This window comes from Stegostoma tigrinum, chromosome 7 (genome assembly GCF_030684315.1).
Source record: "Stegostoma tigrinum isolate sSteTig4 chromosome 7, sSteTig4.hap1, whole genome shotgun sequence".
NCBI classification, from domain to species: Eukaryota; Metazoa; Chordata; class Chondrichthyes; order Orectolobiformes; family Stegostomatidae; genus Stegostoma; species Stegostoma tigrinum.
In genome coordinates, this window is record NC_081360.1 from 60,676,327 (window position 1) to 60,696,231 (window position 19,905).

The 19,905-nt window shown below is 39.8% G+C and overlaps 1 protein-coding gene across 1 annotated transcript in view; it reads right to left on the reverse strand.

The window, feature by feature from the left end:
• LOC125454013 (adenylate cyclase type 10-like) overlaps positions 1-19,905 on the reverse strand; it is a 161,679-nt gene that overhangs the window by 39,946 nt on the left and 101,828 nt on the right. Inside the window, exons 20-22 of the mRNA XM_059647653.1 lie at positions 9,965-10,276; positions 4,573-4,671; positions 992-1,028 (exon numbers count right to left, since the gene is read on the reverse strand). Of these exons, the coding sequence (XP_059503636.1) occupies positions 992-1,028; positions 4,573-4,671; positions 9,965-10,276 (448 nt within the window). The remainder of the gene's footprint in view (positions 1-991; positions 1,029-4,572; positions 4,672-9,964; positions 10,277-19,905) is intronic.

Genomic DNA, 19,905 nt, shown 5'->3' on the forward strand with positions numbered 1-19,905 from the left:
ATTACCTCATTTCTGGTTTTCGTTCATAGTGGTGTGTAAATGGGGTCAAGTTCTACGTGTTTGTTGATCTTAGCCGGCAGGGTAGCAAAATGTCTGCTGAACAACAAACCTGCTCGGTGAGCCAACCAACCACAACATCCACAAGCTACAAATCTACTCTAAAGCCTTAGAAAATTTATCTGTCTCCATATTAAAATTAACAACTCATCCAGCATCCACTGCTCTTTGTGGAAGAGAGTTTCAAACCTCTACCACCCTTTCTGGTTTGGTTTGGCCCTAATTTTTAGACTATGCACCTTATGTCCAGCATCTCCAGACTGTATTAATAGTTTGTCTTTGTGTACTCTGTCTTTTCCTTGAATGTTTGGAAGACATCAATCAGATCACCCCTGAACCTTCTAAATTATAGACAACACATAGATCATTCTTGTAAACTTACTTTGTACTCCCTTCCAAAGCAAATATACTCTTTCTAAGGTGTGGTGTCCAGCTCTGCTCACTGTACTCCAAGTGGGATCTAACCAGGGTTTTTTTATAACTGCAGCAAAACTTCTGTGTCATTATACTCCAGCCCTCTAGATAGAAAGGCTAGCATTACATTGAACTCCATCTGCCAAAGCTTTGCCCATTCAGTTAGTCTATCAATATTCTTTTGTAATTTTATGCTGTCATCCACAATGTCAACAGTACCGCCCAACTTTGTGTCATCAGCAAATTGGGATACATATAACCATCTATGATTCAAGTTGCTAATAAATAATATGAATACTTATGACCCTAATACAGATCCTTGTGGGACACCACTTGTCACATCCTGCCAATTTGAGCACCTAGCCATTATCTCTACATTCTGTCGCCTGCCACCCCACGAATTTCTCACCCACGTCTATGATTTTCCCTCATTTCTGTGGGCTTCTCCCTTAATTAACAATAGCTTATCTCTTAGAAGTAGCTGATAAACTCTCCAAAGCTTTAACATATGCCATATTACCTGTTGACTGATACTTGCATACTTTTGATGACTGGAACTGAAAGATTAAAATAGCATAGCATGATTATATTCAAAACAGGCTTTTTTTTAATATTGCAAATCAGTGACCTAGAAATTTAATAGTATGGATAAATCTGCGATGTGTGGATGGTGCACTATTAACTGATGATATATATTAGAAGTATAGGCATGCACATGAAATATACTTGATCTGCTCATTTAAACAATCTGTCTATAGCCAACAGTTTACTGGCTGTATATTGTATGAGGGGGGAGAATGGGAATGATGCTGATATTTGGAAAAAATCACAATCCTCAAAGACTGAAAGAATGGCTCTGAAGAATTCAAAAGAAAAACACCAAAATGCTTGGAATCGCAAGAAATTGGATTTAAAGGTTCTCCCATACAAAATAAAAATTGAAAGTGCTGGAGACACTCAACATGTCGAGCAGCATCTCTGGAGAGAAAATCAGAGTTAAATGTTTCAAATCCAATCTGACTCTTCCTCAGAACTTCTCCCATGCTGCAGTGTCTTTGTGTAGGAGATTGAGAGGAGGATAGACATCCTTCAACATGAGGGGCAGAAGGCCCTCCAAACTCACAGTGCAAGTGAAGAGAAGAAAGCAAAACTGTGGTTGATGTAAGCAGCATTACTGAGGCCATAAATGTCATAAGATGTTTAACAGTTTCACAGTAGTCCAAAGACCACTTTTTAAATACCTTCTCGTCATAGTTGCATCATTCAGCATTCAATTTATTGCAATTGCCATACTCATTATTTCTCCAAGTTGACTGCATGGGCTGATGCAGTTAGCACACTGTAATTTATTTAATAATCATCACCTCACCTGCACTTTTAGGGCTATGTAGAATAATGGCTATGTTATTGGATAAGTAATTTAGGGGCCTGATATAATAATCCAGGTGCATGATTTAAATGGCCCCAAGGCAGCTGGAGAATATAAATAAATAAATACATTTTGAACGAAAAACTAGAATCTGAACAATGACCATCAGACGAATAAAAACCCATTCATTTAATTACTATCCTCAACAAAACAAAATCTGTAAATCTTTATGGTAAAGTGCTTGATCCTTAAATGCTCTCTGAATTGGCCTTGCAAGCCATCAGTTGGACAGGGTCAGGCAATAAATGCTGCACTTGCCAGTGAAACCCATGATTATAAATAAATAATACCAAACTACCATTGCACACAGCTGTATCACAAACTTAAACACCCAAACTAATGCCTCATACACAAATACTAGCAGCAAATTCAACCTTGACTACACAAGGCCATACAATTCCTATTTTCCTGCAGGTGGAGATGGTCCATACCATTAAGGAGCAGGCTGAAAATCAGTGAATATTAGTGTGCCTTGCTTTCCAATTGAGTACAAATGGAAAGGAGCAGAGTGGAAGACTTGGTCACTAGCGAAGCTGGACTTTGCACTGAGCAATATTTATTTATATCTGATTTTCTCTCGCTGTTTTACAGTAGAAACATAGAAACAGATAACAGGAGCAGAAGCAGGCTATTCGGCACTCTGAGCCTGCTCTGCCATTCATTATGACCTTGGTCGATCATCCAACTCAATAGCCTGCTCCCACTTTTTGCTCAGATCCTTTAGCCTCCAAGTGCTATTCAACCTCCTGTTGAAATCATGCAAGTTTTAGCCTCATCTGTTTTCTGTGGTTGAGAACTCCACTGGCTCACCATTCTCTCAGTGAAGAAATTTCTCATCACCTCAGTCCCAAGTTGCCCAGCTTGTATATTTAGACTCTGACTCCTGGTTCTAGATGCCCCCACCATCGAGAACATCTTTCCTGCATCTACCCTCTCCAGGTTTCAGTATAATTCCTCTCGTTCTTCTAAAGTCCACCAATTCAACTATTCCTCATACACCAGTTCCACCATCCCAGGAATCAGCCTGGTAAAGCTTAACTGCTCTTTCGTTTATATCAAGGACATTGTTCCTCCGATAAGGAGATCAAAGTGCGTACAACACTCCAGGTGTTGTCTCAATAAGGACCTGGTGTCAAAACCTCCCTGCTCATGTACTCAATCTAACTTCTCTCATCCCACAAACTCTACGTGCCAAGTTGAGGATCATTTCAGAACACATTTACTTTGATTCTGCTCTACTTTGTGCATTATCTCTTGTCTTCACTTCTCTTTTTCATTTATTCTGCTCAAGACATGGAAGTCCTGTAACCAGAAGAGGAAAGGAATTAAATGATCATGAAACTACAGTGCAGAATCTTCCAAGATTGGAAGTACAGAGCCTGGGATGAGAATAAAATTCAATTATATGAAATGATGGATGATCCATCACCTTTCAACATCCACCCAAATTGGGTTTTGAGCAGGAAGTCCCAGCCTCTACCTTCCATCCCTCTGCTAACTAAGTCCGTTAAGTGGCCAATTAGTGACTACTTAACGGCCTACTTCCATGCAACCTGCAAATCTATTAATGCTAGGCGATACAAGTAGAGTCAGCCTACTCAACGGGTTAACAGTGCAGGCAGTCTGTCAAATGCAGAACTGGTCACTCAATCTATACCAATCCATGTATATTGGGGGACTGGACATTGAGCAGGGGTTAGCTGCTGTGAGTCAACCCCTGACTTTCCTTTTAATCCCTCTGCCTCCTAATACCCACAATTCCCATCTCATAACCCCACCCCTCTCCCACAAACAATACTTACATTTTATGCATGTGAACCTCCATCTAAGGGGACATATTCTACCAGCAGCAGCCAGGGTCTCTTTGTGGTGCTGCTAGATTCTGGGGCTGCAAGTCGCTGATCGTCAGGCAGCTTTTGGTGGCTGATGCTTCCTCATCTCAGATCCTAATACTGGTAGAAGCCCCACTGACAACCAATCAGCTGCATGACTGTTAGAAAGTCAAATAGGCTTTCACATGTTTTATAGCAATTGACAGGCGTGGGATTTTACTCCCCCAATCTCTCTTATTTCTAGGCTTAGTCCATGACATTAAGAAATTACCTTCTGAAATCTGAGTGGAATCTAGATAACCAAATTCAGTTTTCCTAGCAGATCTACTTCCTTCTTAGATGAACTCATGTAGAGTCAGTGTTTCACATGAATTCATACTTCTAAAGATTTGACACTTTGAATTCAAAGTCCTCAAAGATCAAGTTAATATGCAACTAAGGAGAACATTCCTTGACCATTAAATAAGTCCAGCAAATATAAACTTGACATCCTTTGGACGTACATTATTTACAGCCCTGGGAACTTTGAATGGACAGAAACTGAAAGGAAAAAAAATCCACCAACCATGTTTGACTGCCATCGCCAGTAGTTGAGCTCACTAAACATGGGGGCATGGGAACTTGTAAAATACTGCTCCAAATCAAGCAAGAACACTTTCCCACTGTGCACGAGCGCTAAAAGAATTTTAAAATATCATAACAAGGAATTTTGAATATTAACTATATTTTTAGCTATAAAAACAAGAAAAATTGTATTGGTTTAGATTTAAGACATAATTCTCAGCATGTTACGTATTGCTATTATTTACTGCATTTGCACCTATTAATTTTATTGATTACCTTGATCAGAATGCCGAGAGGACTTTGCACCAATAATGCCTGATGCAACCATGTGCAATCCAGAAGATGTACTTGGATATAAATCTTTCACATCAATCTCTAAAGATACAAAGTAAGATTTAGATTATTTTTCATCAATATCCCTATTGAATGTTAGAATCTGTAAGATATTGTTCTCATGGATACCATGGGAAGCAAAACCAAAACTGTCAGTTCATTTTTGAAATCACTTAGATTTCTATTCTTTTTGCCTACTGTTTCTCCATTCGCTGAAGTTACTTATGATTTGCCAAAGAATAAGGATGCTAGCCACCTCCAGTACTTTGCCAACATGCTAACCACTGACATGTCACCTTTGTTACACTCCGCAAATCATTTGATCAAAAGATTCTTTCAATATCACATTATAGAGTGGTCAAAACCATGCATATCTGTGTGTTAGAGATAATGGGAACTGCAGATGCTGGAGATTCCAAGATAATAAAATGTGAGGCTGGATGAACACAGCAGGCCAAGCAGCATCTCAGGAGCACAAAAGCTTGACGGCAGTTGGAGATGAAGAGGTCGAGGGAGGGTAGGAGGCCTGGGGGTGGTGTCCAGGAGGAGGACTTGTGTTGGAAGCGGGTGAAGGGGTCAGTGGAAGGAGGGTTGGGTTCCCGGTTGAAGAAGTAGGCATGCAGGCGAAGACGGCGGAAAAACTGCTCTATGTCCGACCGTGACTGGTATTCGTTGAGGCAGGTGCTGAGAAAGGTGATGTGGCTGTGGTACCTGGTTTGCTTCAGGACATGGTCGAGCAGTTTCAAGGCCGAAGAGATTACAAGAGAGTTGCAATGGGAGAGAGATTCCCTGAGGTTGGTCCGGAGGGAGGAGGGTAACTTCTTCAGGTTAGGCATCCCTGGAAGAGGCTTCGCAGTGAGGTTAAAATAGTATCAGAGATAATGGGAACTGCAGATGCTGGAGATTCCAAGATAATAAAATGTGAGGCTGGATGAACACAGCAGGCCAAGCAGCATCTCAGGAGCACTGTTTTATTTAGATATAAAAACAAGTTAACTTACTGGTTGCACAGGATCATGCTGACTGTTCCATGAGTTGACAGCCCACCCTCGTACACAGACAAGAGATGGCTAGACAAAAGTCACATACAACTAGTGTGATTAGGATGCAGATGTAAAGCGTATACGTCAAACATGCACCCCATTGTTCTCCTCACTGAGAAATATATACAGAGTTAAATGATAGTCTCAGTATTGAGCCTGAGATTCCTGAGTACAATTAACAATTTTTTTGTTGCCTTCAACTTAGAAAGTCATTGCAGGTTGCAGCACAATGCTGATGTCATTATTGTTGCATGCCTCAGCAGGAAGCCTTCATTCATGTGAGACTTGAAACACATTAACCAGCCTGTATTACTGAAAGCCAGCTTGTTCTTTTTTGAAACAAAACCAGAAATTGCGTGAAAAGCTCAACAGGTCTGGCAGCATCAGTTCTGAGGAAGGGTCACTCAAGCCAAAACATTAACTCTGATTTCTCTCCACAGACGCTGCCAAGCTTTTCCAGCAATTTCTGGTTTTATTTCTGATTTACAGCATCTGCAGTTCTCTTGATTGTTCTTTTTTGAAGTGCAACCTGGCTTCATTAGGGGCTGAAAGTAATAAAAGAGGAACTAAAGTGAAGAGAAAGCCCTCAAAAATAGTACAATGAGCCAAAGGGTATGCCAGGGCACTCTGTTGCAAGAGGTATACAGGAAGAGTGAGAGATACTCTTTCAGGAGCCCTTTCAAGCAAATATTAAGAGTACAGTGTGAGATGTTCGTCATTTCACTCAATGCCAACAGTCTTGTTCTTAGGATCTGGATGCAGAAGGATGGATAATGACCCCACATGAGAGGTCAGCATCATTAAAGGCAGCTTCATGTAACATCACTTAACAGCTTCAACACTAACTTCGCCCACTGGTCCATTCACAACATCCCCATTCCCCACCGATAATGCTTTTTACCAACCACAATTGTATCTCACATTCATAACATCATACAATTAACAAATTTGCAATCTGTACATGACACTTTACAGTTTGCACACACTTCTTTGATTCCACGATTCCAGCTATTCAATTGTAACAGTCATATAACCCAAACACATTTTATCACACTCACCAACAACACCTCCCTCTATTTTGCTTGACAAGTTAGTTCATAATCAGAGGGAGCAGCACCCACAACCAGCATTCGCTATATATGTTCATCTTCATGCTGTTACAGAAGCAACACCTCTTCCTCCCACGATTGGCTATGATTTACAGACTGCAGGTGACATTCCCTCCCATCGCCACAACCTTGTCCTTACATTTTTGTGCTTTACCAAGGACTGCACTTGTTGATAGGAAGGAAGACTGAGAGAGGAAGAAGAGATTGATGAAGAACAAAATCATCACTGCCAACTCAGATAACAGCACTCCACAAGCATTAAATGGTGTCAGAGAGGCTGGATGTGGATGTGGTAAGACACTGCATTGGGGTAGGTTACAGTGAGGCTTAAGGGGAAGAGGCAAGGGTTATATCACTGTCAGCTCCCCAGAGGGTGATTTCACACATAAGCTCTCTTGCAGAGAATCCTGGGGAAGACTTTCATGAAATGCCACACTGAAGAATGCTAACATGCATTAACTCAATATGATTTTGTATGGGCTAGGCAGGCCTGAACACCTGCAGGACTGTGTCAAGGGGAATTCAGGATTCACCTACATGGAGGTTCCCTCATGTTTTTGATAGAAAGGCAATTTGAACGTAACCAGCCAGGAATGTGAAGTAGTCAGGATACACACTGTACCACTGCTGCTTTAATGTTAATGTTGGACCAGGGCATGGTTTGTGCATAATCTGTAGCTTTCACAGAGGTGAAGAAAACAAACCACAATTGAAAGGAAATAGCAATATTTTACTGAATAAGAAAATCAAATGCAAAACCAACTCAATCATTGTGAAATGCAGATTACAGCAAGCAGAGGGCTGACAACAAATGCAAACGTGGCACAAATTGAATGTCCTTATCCAGCTCAGCCGCCCTGGCAGTGGGTCACAGTGAGGTTGTCTCTGGTCTCTCCAGCTCAGGGACCATTTCTCTGTTCTCTTTTGTCTGGTTATCACGATGGCCCATCTCAAGATGGGCATTCTCCGTTTCCTCCTCAGTGGTTTCCTCTCACCCCTCTATCTCTTCCTCTGCCAACACATTGCCCCTTTGGTGACTAAGATTTTGAAGTGCGCAGCACGCCACTATACTGCATGGCACTGCCTGGCCCATTCAAGCATCAGAACCTCATTTTCTACTGTCTGTTTATAATGACCCCGGTTGAAGTTCTGTTATCTCTCCTCAGTACCATCTGAGAATTTCTTAGAGGTGCAATTAGCCAGGTGTGGATGGGTTACTTTAGTTGCCCAGCAACTCTCCTTCTAAGGGATGAGAGCATTAAAAAGAAGCTGGCACCTGTGAGGGCTACATAGTGTACAAGTTGTGTCAGCTCCTTGGATATCGAACAGGGACTTACATTTATTGGCTGTTGTGGTTTTAAATGAGTTGAACATTAAGCAAGCAGAATCCTTTTATACTGACAAAGACTGCTGGTTCATGATAGGATGCTCTGACTCCACTCTCTGTGCGATCGATTTCACCCTGAAACTCTGGGAAATGAGTAAAGGCCAAAATTCCTGCTGCTCCAGCGCCTGATTCCTCGGGTCAAAGGGGGAAAGCAGTGAGTTAGTGGATTCGTGCTGGAAGCATTTCCGAGTTGAGGCTTGTGAAAAGCCAAAGAGGCGAAATGATTTATGGCAATGAAATTAACAGAAACTGTTATCTTTAGGTTACTGAGATAAGATTGCTACCCAGTCCATGTGACTGCAGGTGCTTGGTCAGTAGCTGGCATTTGCTGGCCGTGGATTGTCTGCATGTAAAAGTCAGAGGTGACAGTGACTCATGAAAATCCCTCTCATAAACGTCCCCGTCCTCTTCTTTGCTCTATTTTTCCCTATTTTGAATTGACTCCTTTCACTGTAATCATTCCCTCAATAACCCAGTCCAATGAAACCCATTCCCACTTTCCTTAAGATTCCATGAATTGCCATACTGCAAACAGAGATTCTCAGACTCAGGTAGTGTCAAGCACCTGATCCTGGCCGACCCCCTGAACTGGAATTAGATTGGCCCCTTGACTGCATGTGGTGACTGCAGACCCTCTTGATCCCACTAAGGACTAGTTCCCTTTGACCTTCTAGAAATGGCCATCTGCTTGAAGCTCATAAAGTGTATTTGCCAGCTGCTAGCACATGCTGTAGCTGTGATGTTGACATAACACAATGGACATTGTGACATGTCCACCCTCTATCTGTTCCATGCATTTGGTAGTGACAAGCTCCAATCTTTCTCTTTGTGCTTATAAAAACAATGCAGATCACAAAGGCTGGCTGCCTATAACTTAGCACTAAAGAGCCTGTTAACTAAAAGATAATTAAAAATGGAACCTGTAACTTGACATTGCAGAGACTATGCACTAAAAGATGAATGCAAATGACAGAGGCTGGCCTGTAAGAAAACACAAAATAATTGAGTGCAAAGAAATGAAGCTAAGAGCCATAAGATTGCATATGTCCCTGAGTTCAAAACAATCTGACAGAAACATGCAAGTTGTACATGTCCCTGAGCTTCAAATTTAAGTCCTGAAGGGTATAAATGGTGTGAGAGTTGGACTGAGAGCAGGTATGTTTTTGTTTATTCATTCACTGGATGAGTTGTCTTTGAGAAGGTGGTAATGAGCTGCCTTCTTGAACTGCTGCAGTCCATTTGATGCAGCCCACAAAGCTATTAAGAAGGGACCCAGTGACACTGAAGGAACAGCAATATTTCTAGGATGGTGAGTGGCTTGGGAGAGATCTTGCAAGTGGTGGTGTTCCTATGTTATCTGTTGCCCTTGCCCTTCACGATGGGAGTGATCATGGTCTGTATGGAAGATGAATATGTGAAAGAAATTATGACATTATTGGGCAGCACAAACTATATTTCAAAGTATTTACCCAAGATACTTGTTTCTAACTGTTGCCTTCTGACACCAGAAGACTACTAAAAGTGACAGCTATCAAATGTTAGCCATGCCTTTTGATCATAGTTCCCGAACCATGGGTCATATCCTGCAACGTGATCATAGAAACAGCATTTGGGGTACAAACACCCCTTCTTTCAAAGAAACAATGGCGATTTGAGACGAGACTCCATCAGAAAATAGCACTGGCTCAATTCTGCCAAACTGTAGAGAGGTAGACAGGGATCCCAAAGCACCTTTTAATCAAGCATTGATTTTGGCGCCAGATACTTGTTTAATTTATTTAAATTATTTTGATTACCTTGCTGGCTGTCTGGAGAATGACTTTGTACAGTTGCAAGACTAACTGTAGCATATAGGTCTTTTCGTCTTTGGATGATGCTTTCACTTTCACGAACAGAAAATGTCACCATTTTTCGATGCTGATATATGAAGTCACCTTCTCCACAACTGTTGCATTTGCGAGCTGCATTTTCCAGGAATTTAGTGCACTTCATGTGAAGTGATTTCTTCTGCTCCTTTAGCCACAGATCATTCGCTGTTTCATGCACAAGTGCAATGCAGAATCGCATGAATTTACATCTCCACAAAACAGTTCTTTCTTTGTTTGGATCTGCAAATGGAAATATTAGTTATTTTCATTACCAAATATTGTGGCATAGAAGTTTACTTGGTCATTTTAATTCATCCACCATTCTTTTAAGCTGCAATTATTTTAGGTTTATGTTTTACTTCTCATGTTTAATAAAATAGCACAGATGATGGCACAGACAATTCCAAGTCTATGCATACGTAAGATGAAAATGAATGATTCATGGTGCCATGGCATTGAACCCAACTTGAAGGGAAACCAAGCATGTGACAGTTTTGAAGGACTTTTATTTATCTAATTTGGGTATCCAGTGAGTACACAGCACATATCCAAACGCAGCTCAGTCCAGTATGGACTGTGTGCTACACTGTCCTAAGGGCTGCCTCTTCATTAAATATTAAAATAGTGTCTTTTCTGCCCCTGTTATTTGTCTGTGAAAAACTTACAATAGCATTCAAAATAATGCAGGTGAGTTCTCTTGACTAACATTTAAAGCCAAATCAAATTGTGCTAGGACTTGACTGCGTGTAAATTGGCTGCCACATTTCCTATGCTAGAAAAGTGACTGCATTTGAAAAATACTTCACTGGCTGCAAAGTAATTTTGAATGTCCTGAGCTTTTGTAATGCAGTATAGGAGAATATACAATTTCGTCTTCTTATTCAGTGAATAGACAACACATGCAGTTATGATCAGACATTTCATATGACAATGCAATATATGATTTATATATGATTGATATCATTTTTAAAAAAAAGGTTGGTCATACAGCTTCCTGCATTGTGAGTCTGTTCATTATAGCACATAGATGGCAGTGGTTCAAGAAGGCAGCACACCACCACTTCCTGAAAGACAACCGGGGCATGGAACAAACGCTGGTCCAGCCAGTGATATCCACATCCCATGAGTGAATAATGAAAACAAACTTAAACACTGCTGTACGAAGACTAGCGATTGAGGGCTTTCATCTTACACTCATCAAAAGTAGGAAACAAGAAACAGACTTGGGGGAAAAACGTACAGAATGGAAAGATGGCATTGATAGGTAGTACCACCACTAGTATGGAGATACAGGAAGAACAGTGCACTGTCAATCTTAATTCTAAGATCAGGCAGGTCCATCGTGATTAATCAGGGCATTTCCATGGTGATGCAGGAGAGTTTGACTGTCTCCCTGACTCCAATTTTTTTAAAGCTGCAGCAAAGAAGATTTTTTAAAACTTTTAAGTTCTTTAACTTGCTCCAAGTGCTCAAAGCAGACATTTGGAAGCAACTGAGTTGGTTATTGCTTGCATGCTCTTCAAATTTTGCTCCAATCAAAATGTGTCTGAACTTCTGCAAAAAGTCCAAAGTTAATAATTCAAGCTTCACACTGAAATAATTCTTCATATTTCTCTTGCTTGGCTTGAGACTTTGCCTGGTACAAGCAATAGACATTCTTTTCTGCCCTTGAATTTGTAACAACAGCACTTCTAGGCCAAGGAAATTGGCATTGGTTTCCAATATGACATGGAGATAGAAATTTGCAAGCCAAGGACAGATGACTGGACAAACTTTTACTTGAAGGTACAATAGGTGTCTTCAACTACTAAGGGCAAACTATCTGTGGTTTCCCATTAAGTATCATGCCTTGGATATCCTTTTCCACTGGCTCCTTTAGATATCACTGGTATTTCCAGTATGTCATGCAGTAAACTGGCCAACTGTGTATCACCTGACAATAGCCTCCTGTAACCAATTAAGTCAAGCTCCCTTTTAGTGTGACAATACTATGGTTTTAAGAGTAGTATTTTGTCCATTTTTTGAAGAGCATTTTTAAGTCAATAAAGCAAGCAGCTTTTGAAGCTTTTCGTAATGGAACATGGAATGGACGTACATGGAATAGTGTAGGTTAGGTGGGCTTCAGATCGGTATGACAGATCGGCACAACATCGAGGGCTGAAGGGCCCGTACTGTGCTGTAATGTTCTATGTTCTATGTAATGTTGGAACATTACAGGCAGTCTGAATGGATGGGCCAACCTCCACAGAACCAGGATTTTTAGTTTGTTTTTCAGTAGCAGTTGCAGTGACCTTGAAACTGGGTTTGGAAGCTGCAGTACATCTCTCCACCCTACTCTCAGAATTTTCTCTTGATGCAATTTTCCCCCTGGACTGGAGCACTGCTTGTGAGACAATCTATTTTACTGAATTTGCCTTTACCAATGGTGTGTTTACTATATTGGAACAGTTTCTGTTTAGTAGTTAAGAAATTATTCTGTTGTTTTCCAAATTATTTTTTCCCAATTTCTTCTTTCTCTTGCTGTATTTTAAGTATAGTGTATGAGGAAAGTGTGTTTTGCTTCAAATCTGGTATTTTGACAAATTTAGTTGCATCTGGAATGGCACTTGCCTTTAAAATAAGAAGAAGTTAGGATTTAGGCTATCTTCTTATTATATTTTGAGGGGGTTGGGTCCGGTCCATAACATCAGTCTTTTTCTGATGTTAGGGGTGCCCATAACTGAGAGACACAAAATGGATGACAGCTAGCTGTCCCTCGACTCATGAACCAGCATTTAAGTGAGGCCATAAGTTGACACAATGATATCTTTGAGAAGGGGTTTATCTCAAGGCAACAGGAAGTTACGCAAAAACAGCAGCTGCCGGGGTCTGTTGGACGCAATTTGATAAAAATGTCTAAGGACGGACGGCTTGGAATTTGTAACAAATATTAAAGAGAAAAATAAGGTCCAATAATAAAGAAGGGTTGAACGATGGCTCATAAAAATCTATGAGATCAAACAAGTTCATTAAGCTGTGAAAGTGATTGAGTTTTAGTCTTATCAATGAGAAATATGTTGTTTTATTAGGTGAAAAGTTTTAGAGCAGGGACAGTAAATCTCATCCCAGAAGATAGTATGTGATTAGCATGCGTTACAGGTCAGCTGTAAAACAACAGATAAGAACATTTCACAGCAATTAGCTATTTGTCTTGAACTATTCACAAATTTAAGAGTAGGTTCTAGTTAAAGATTATTCAGATTATCAGAGAGAAAAATTTCAAAATAGTTATAGATACACACATATACAAAAATACAACAATCAGTAAAAGCATTAGAGGAAAAGATTCAAATAGAAATATGAAAACTAACCAGTCTCAGATGGTAAAGCAGCCTCCCTATGCCTTATCATTAAAGGAATGCCTAGTATACACAGGGAGAAACAAATTGCTCACAACTCATTAGCGAAAGGATGCTAACAGTTGGGGTAGATATAAACCTTTACTAACTTTATAGTAGAACTAATATTATGAATTTAATAGCAGTTAGTAAGGGATAACATCATTTGTATCTCTTGTGATTTGGACAGTGGGAAATAAAAGATGAGTAACATAATCTGGTAGGGATAACAATGAACTTAAGGAATTACAGAATTCAAACAGTCCTTGAAGGTAAGCAAGTCTGGGATATGTCCAAAGGCTTAACCATTAACTCTGGAATGTGAACAAATGGGATACATAGTAAGATCCAAAGTTCTGATGATTACAATGTCTGGTAAACATGGAATCATGGAGAACCTAGAGCTGTCCATAGGGGTGTCCAACATTGATCAGGCTGTTTTACAGGATTGGATGTATAGATTAAGGTGGAAGGAACAATGACAGTGCTGCATGTAATTATTGGAACCATTCTCTCCATGATAGCTTGGTCCACTTCTCCATTACTCCTCACACCATCCCATTCCCCCATGGCATCTTCCCATGCCATCCCTTGCCGATTTATATCCTCTGTCCTCACCATCCAAGATCCCATTCATCTTCTAGGTGAAGCAGCATTTTACTCGTACTTCTTTCTGGTGAATGTTTGCACTTAGTTGAAGTAACCTTCTGTAATTAATGTCTCTTCATGAAACCCTTGAAGTATCTGCTAACGCAGCAAACTTTCTCCTTAACTTGTTCCTTAAACTCTTCCAATCAGTGTCTTCCTAGACACCTTTGACATCTTAATGCCTTCGTTTTCTGAAGTTTTCTCTTATTAACTTTGAGTCACTCAGTACTTCTTTTCTTTTGTTCAGTTGTTCAGGGGACTGCTAAGGCACACTATTGATGTTAAAGGTCTTTTCCGCTCTGAATAACTTGCTTCTCACTGAAAGAAACCTATCCAGTCAGAGAACCGCTGCACAGTTCAATCTTTTTAAAAGGGAACTTGTTTTTGTCTGTTTCTTTCCAATTTCAATGGGCACCCTATTTATAGGAAACAGTCTATTTTTTTCCATCCCTTCAGTTCCCATTGAACTAAGAACAGTAACACTTTTTTAAAATCCTCATTTAACTGCATGTAAACAAACTTCCAGAAAACTCAATATCACTCCTGGAACTCAAAAATGAAACTAAAATGCGGTTCTTAATAAGAGACACAATACAGAAATACCAACCAAATGTAAAGCTACACAAACTTGTGGAGAAATCAGGTCTGGCAGCATCTGTGAAAAACACTAATATATTGAGTCCAGTGATGCTTCGAATGGTCACTGGATTCAAAATGCTAATATTAATAAAACATTCCTCTTCATAGAAACAGCTGGACTTCTGAGTCTCTCCAGCAATTTCTGTTTTTGTTTGTTTCAGATCTCCAACATTAGCAGTTCTTTCTTTTATTATTGTAAAGCTATACGAATTTCAGACCATTTAGTCTCTAAGTTTCCAAATATTACTGCAAATATGTCATGAACTTACAACACCATGAAAGAAAGAGGCAAGACTGAGAATGAGAGTGAAAGAAAGAAATACATAGTTATACAGAATTTATTTTCTGCTTTGAACTTGCAAAAGAAAACCTTTCAAGACAACAAGGAATGGATAATAGGTATTGGTGATAAAGGTTACAGGTTGTGAACAAAGGGTGCTCTAGGTTTTGAGGAAAGTGAGTAAGAATAGGAATGTGTATGGACATTTAAAGGTGAAGAAAGAGATAGAGGATGGTGTGTTAACGTGGAAAAGGGCAGCAATAGAAGAGGATAGACAAAAAGAGGGAAACAATGAAGAGAAGCAACAATCTCAATGGAGACCTCAGTCAAAGAAAATGTTACTGAAATGTTGAAGCCAGATGTATAGGTTTGCCAATAAGATGGACAAATGTTTTGGGAAATACTAACTCCAGCACCATAGGTAATTGATTAAAAAAATCTTAGAAGACGTTATAATTTTAGCATAGCGACGTAGAAACGTGATCCTATCTAAAATTATTGCATAGAAATGTCCTGTACTGTAAATTAAATCTGTTTGTATTTGGGACCCAGTGTAAAGTGCCGAATTGAATGTGCAGCTCAGTTACTAGAAATGAATAATACAGATATGGTAAGGGAGGCTGTTGGACTGGCCTCAACATTGAGCTCCAAATAGGTTACCATTGTGCTTTCTGCTATTATTGAAACTGGATTTCAAATTTATTAATAGAAAGTGAAATGCATGGACAAGCAATTTTTCTTTTAAAGTGACCACATTAGAAGCCACGATAACAAAGCGTGGAGCTGGATGAACACAGCAGGCCAAGCAGCATCTTAGGAGCACAAAAGCTGATGTTTCAGGCATAGGCCCTTCTGATGCGCTCCTAAGATGCTGCTTGGCCTGCTGTGTTCATCCAGCTCCACACTTTGTTATCTTGGATTCTCCAACATCTGCAGTTCCCATTATCTCTGATCACATTAAAAGCCACATTTATTTTACTGCTTAGCAAAGCTGGCAGCAATCCATCAATGTCTTGGGGTCTCTCATGATTCAGCACCACTATTGGTCACAGCATTGCAGTGGCTAAAAATTAGCAAGCCGGGAATTTTGATACTTTTTCCTAGATTATAAAAAGGGATGTGCAATTATTAGTTTGTTTATAGATATTTCCACGTATATTGAGTCCTATTTAGTTTTAGAAATATGCAATACTTTGTGATGTATACTATTTATTCATTTTGTGATGAAAACTGCATAAATTCCTCAGGGCATTTCCCTCCCAGATAGAAATCAGAAATTTCCTGGTTATAGCGTTTCAGAATTGCTCTGCATTCTCTCCTTTGAATTTCATGCAATTCCCCTGTATAAGTCTGACTAACTCAAATGTTAGCAAAATGGGCCTGAGCCTTTCTACAAGATATGATAATTTCTAATTTTTACAATATCCTATTTACTCATCAATGTTTGCTCTGAAGAATAAGGGAATAGGAAAATTATTCTTTTGCCATAGCACATTTCACATTAAGTAAAACAAACATACAAAACATATATATTTTTAACAATGCTGTATGCAAACTATTACTTCTAGAGTGATACAAAAAAATCATGGTTTTTGTAACTCAAGCCAGGGGCTTCAGAACCAACAATGACTGAGAAACCATTGCTTCAGAAGGAAGCTGAGAGGTGGGCTCTATAGTGGAGTGAGACGTTGGCCATGAATGGCCTGCAGGGAAGTCAGGGGACAAGCGTAGCACAAGTGCCTGCTCACCAGAGGGCGTACTTGCACAAGATTTCTGTTGAAAATAAAAATTGAAAGAACTGCCGATGCTGTAAATCAGGAACAAAAACAAAAGTTGCTGGAAAACCTCAGCAGGTCTGACAGCATCTGTGAAGAAAAATCAGAGTTAACATTTCAGGCCTGGTGTTCTGAGGAACGGCCAGCAGACCCGAAACATCAACTCTGATTTTTCTTCACAGATGCTACCAGACCTGCTGAGCTTTTCCAGCAGCTTCTGTTTTTGTTGAAAAGGACTCAGACAATGGCTTAAATGATAAGATGCGCAGTCTACAAATGATTGACATACAGATTCAAATGCTTCGTGTATTGGCAGACCTGACTGAAAGACCGTGATCACTATCAATGCATATAGTGGGGCATGGGGACATATTTACGTGCAAAGTTTGGACCTCATCCTTCCCAGTGTGCAAGTGGTTGGTAAATCAGTCACCACACTTGTGGACTCGAGACTGTGATGGCCAATATCTCAGCTTCCATGGTTGTTTTATGATTGCTTTTGTTTCAGTGTTGTGATCTGTAGGACATTGCAATTATCAGTAACATAGGGATGTTTTGGTCTGTAAGTGTTGGTGAATGGAGACTTGGAGTCACACTCATTAGTACCACAGTGATTGGGTTGATGAAAGACAGCCATACCAAAAAATAGAATGTATCATTATCGTCCGTTTCCTCTTTTTGGTCTGCCTTCTCCTCTGCTGCATATCGAATACTGGCAAGGGTTATAGACAGAGAGTCATAACACAGGGCTCTGACAAGTAGTAGAGTAAGTAGGACTCCTCCAGATCAGTCCAGGCAGTAGAAGTGTTATGGTAATCTATCTATTCAATGACATTTCAAGTGGCTGGATGGCTCGTGTTATGCTCATGGTTCCCACATGTGCTTGGTTTACATAACAGAATCTGATTCAGTCGGTTGAAATAACCCTTGTTATTCAGCATCATCCTCAACTTCCTTCCAGTTGTTCAAATGCTGATATAACACTCAACAAAGGTATCATAGCTGCTGCCAGGAAACTAACTTGCATCATACACTGAGTATGGTCACACACCAGTTGACTTAGAGGGACTGAGACTAAGTTAAAACAAAGAACTTGGGATGTTGGAGATGTAAAACAAAACCAGAAATTGCTAAAGAATCTTAGCAGGTCTGGCAGCAACAATGGATAGAAAGCCAAATTTAACATTTCAGTTCCTGAAGAAGGATCACAGGACTCAAAACGTTAACTCTGCTTTCTGACCACAGATGCTTCCAGCGTGTTGAATTTCTCCAGCAACATCTGCTTTATTGTTGGGGAGTGAGACCACATGCGGTTGTGAAATATTTCCATGAAATCGTTTTAACAAATCTATACGCTTTGTGCATTACTGTGTATACTTTTCTTTTCCCAGATTCTAACCCAAGCAACTGCATGAAATATTTAGAATTATAATTATTATACAGCTTAAATTAATTTGTAATGGTTTCACTGGCAATTGAAGAAATTAAGGCCTTCTTTTAGCAAAATTTTGTAGCATTACTACGACATTATCTCTGTTCCAGTTTGCTGGGATCTCATCCGGAAATCTGGAAAGGGGAAGAACAACAGTAATTGCACAGGAATCAAAAACTTAAACATAAAATTGTACAATGGGTGCAGTCAAAATAACGGATAGCATAAGTAACCCCAGTGAAAGAAAAAAGAAGTACAACATAATTTAATATTTGCAGTAGACTGAAGTCACAAAGAAAACTGCCAGTTGCATGTTTTCCATATTTTTGATGATAATTTTAGATTTTGATTTGAATGCTCCGTTCTCAAATCAGAGGGCCACATTATGAAATTATTCCATTGGGGAAAGCCAAATTTCCTCAGTCGTTGGTACCCAATGGTGTATATTTGGCTGGTAAAATTACAACACCAGAACAACACAAGTGATTGTTAATGTACTTTATAAATTAGTGAGAATCTTTCAAACGTGAATCGTAACAAAATGTTGGCTGAGTTATGCTGTCAACTGTTCGTTTTGCAAAAATGACATCACACACTTAACCTTCCAGCGGTTTTCCATAAGTCACTGTATTTGCATATTTATTTCTCAGTAAATTCACCAAGGAAAGCTAAGTCCAGTAATTTAAAGTAGCATTTCCACAACATAATTGTTCAATTTGCAAACTGACTTCTTTTGCGAAATGAGCAAAATGAGCTTGGGTTAGTATGTTCTTATTCCTTCAAGTGCTGAAATAATTTTTGATGATAATTTAACTTAGAAAATGTCCCTTTTAAAACTTATTTTCATTTTTTTGCCTTGCTTCCATTTATAGCTCCCTTCATTCAATCCTTCTGGTTTGTCCTGCAAAGCATATGGGGTACATGTCACGAAATGGTATTTGCTAAGGCACGTCAAGTGAGGCTGAGCTTTTATTAATGCTATTCTGTTTCATTGACTCATAGAATCCCAACAGTGCAGCAAGTGACCATTTGGCCCAATGAATCTGTGCCAATCTTCCCAGCTTCCGTCCTAGCCCCATGACCCGCATTTACTCTGTCTAATCGACCTAACTTGCACATCCCTGGACACTACAGGGCAACTTTGCATGGCCAATGCATCTAACCTACATATCATTGGGCTGTAGGAGGAAACCGGAGCACCAGGCTGAAGCCGATGCAGACACCGGAAGAACATATAAACTCCACACAGATAATCGCCCAAGGCTGGTATTGAATCTGGGTCCCTGGCACTCTGGGGAACAATGATAACCACTGAGCCACTGCACCATTTCAGCTCCTTGCCCTCTGGGAGTTTTGCATTTTCCTGTCCAAAAAAGGGAGATATTGACAAGGACTAACATTTGGCATTAATTGAGCTGAGCTTTGTCATGTGTTGTCTAAGAGGGTGAGATTTCACGGAGAATGGACAGGGTGTAATGTTGCTTCATGATTTGGGATGCTTTTGATGTGGTCAACTTTTATAAATTTCATAGCATTCACCTATTTCTTCCCTGTACGGTAGCATTGCAATTAAAAACAGGCAAAGAAAGATGGATAAGGCTAGTTACAGCTAAATGAACATGAAGTTAAATAATAATGATGGTATGTAAAGGATAGCAGAGGGATAAAGAAGTGAAAGAAGTAATAGTGAAAGTTTCATACTAGACTTCTCACACTTA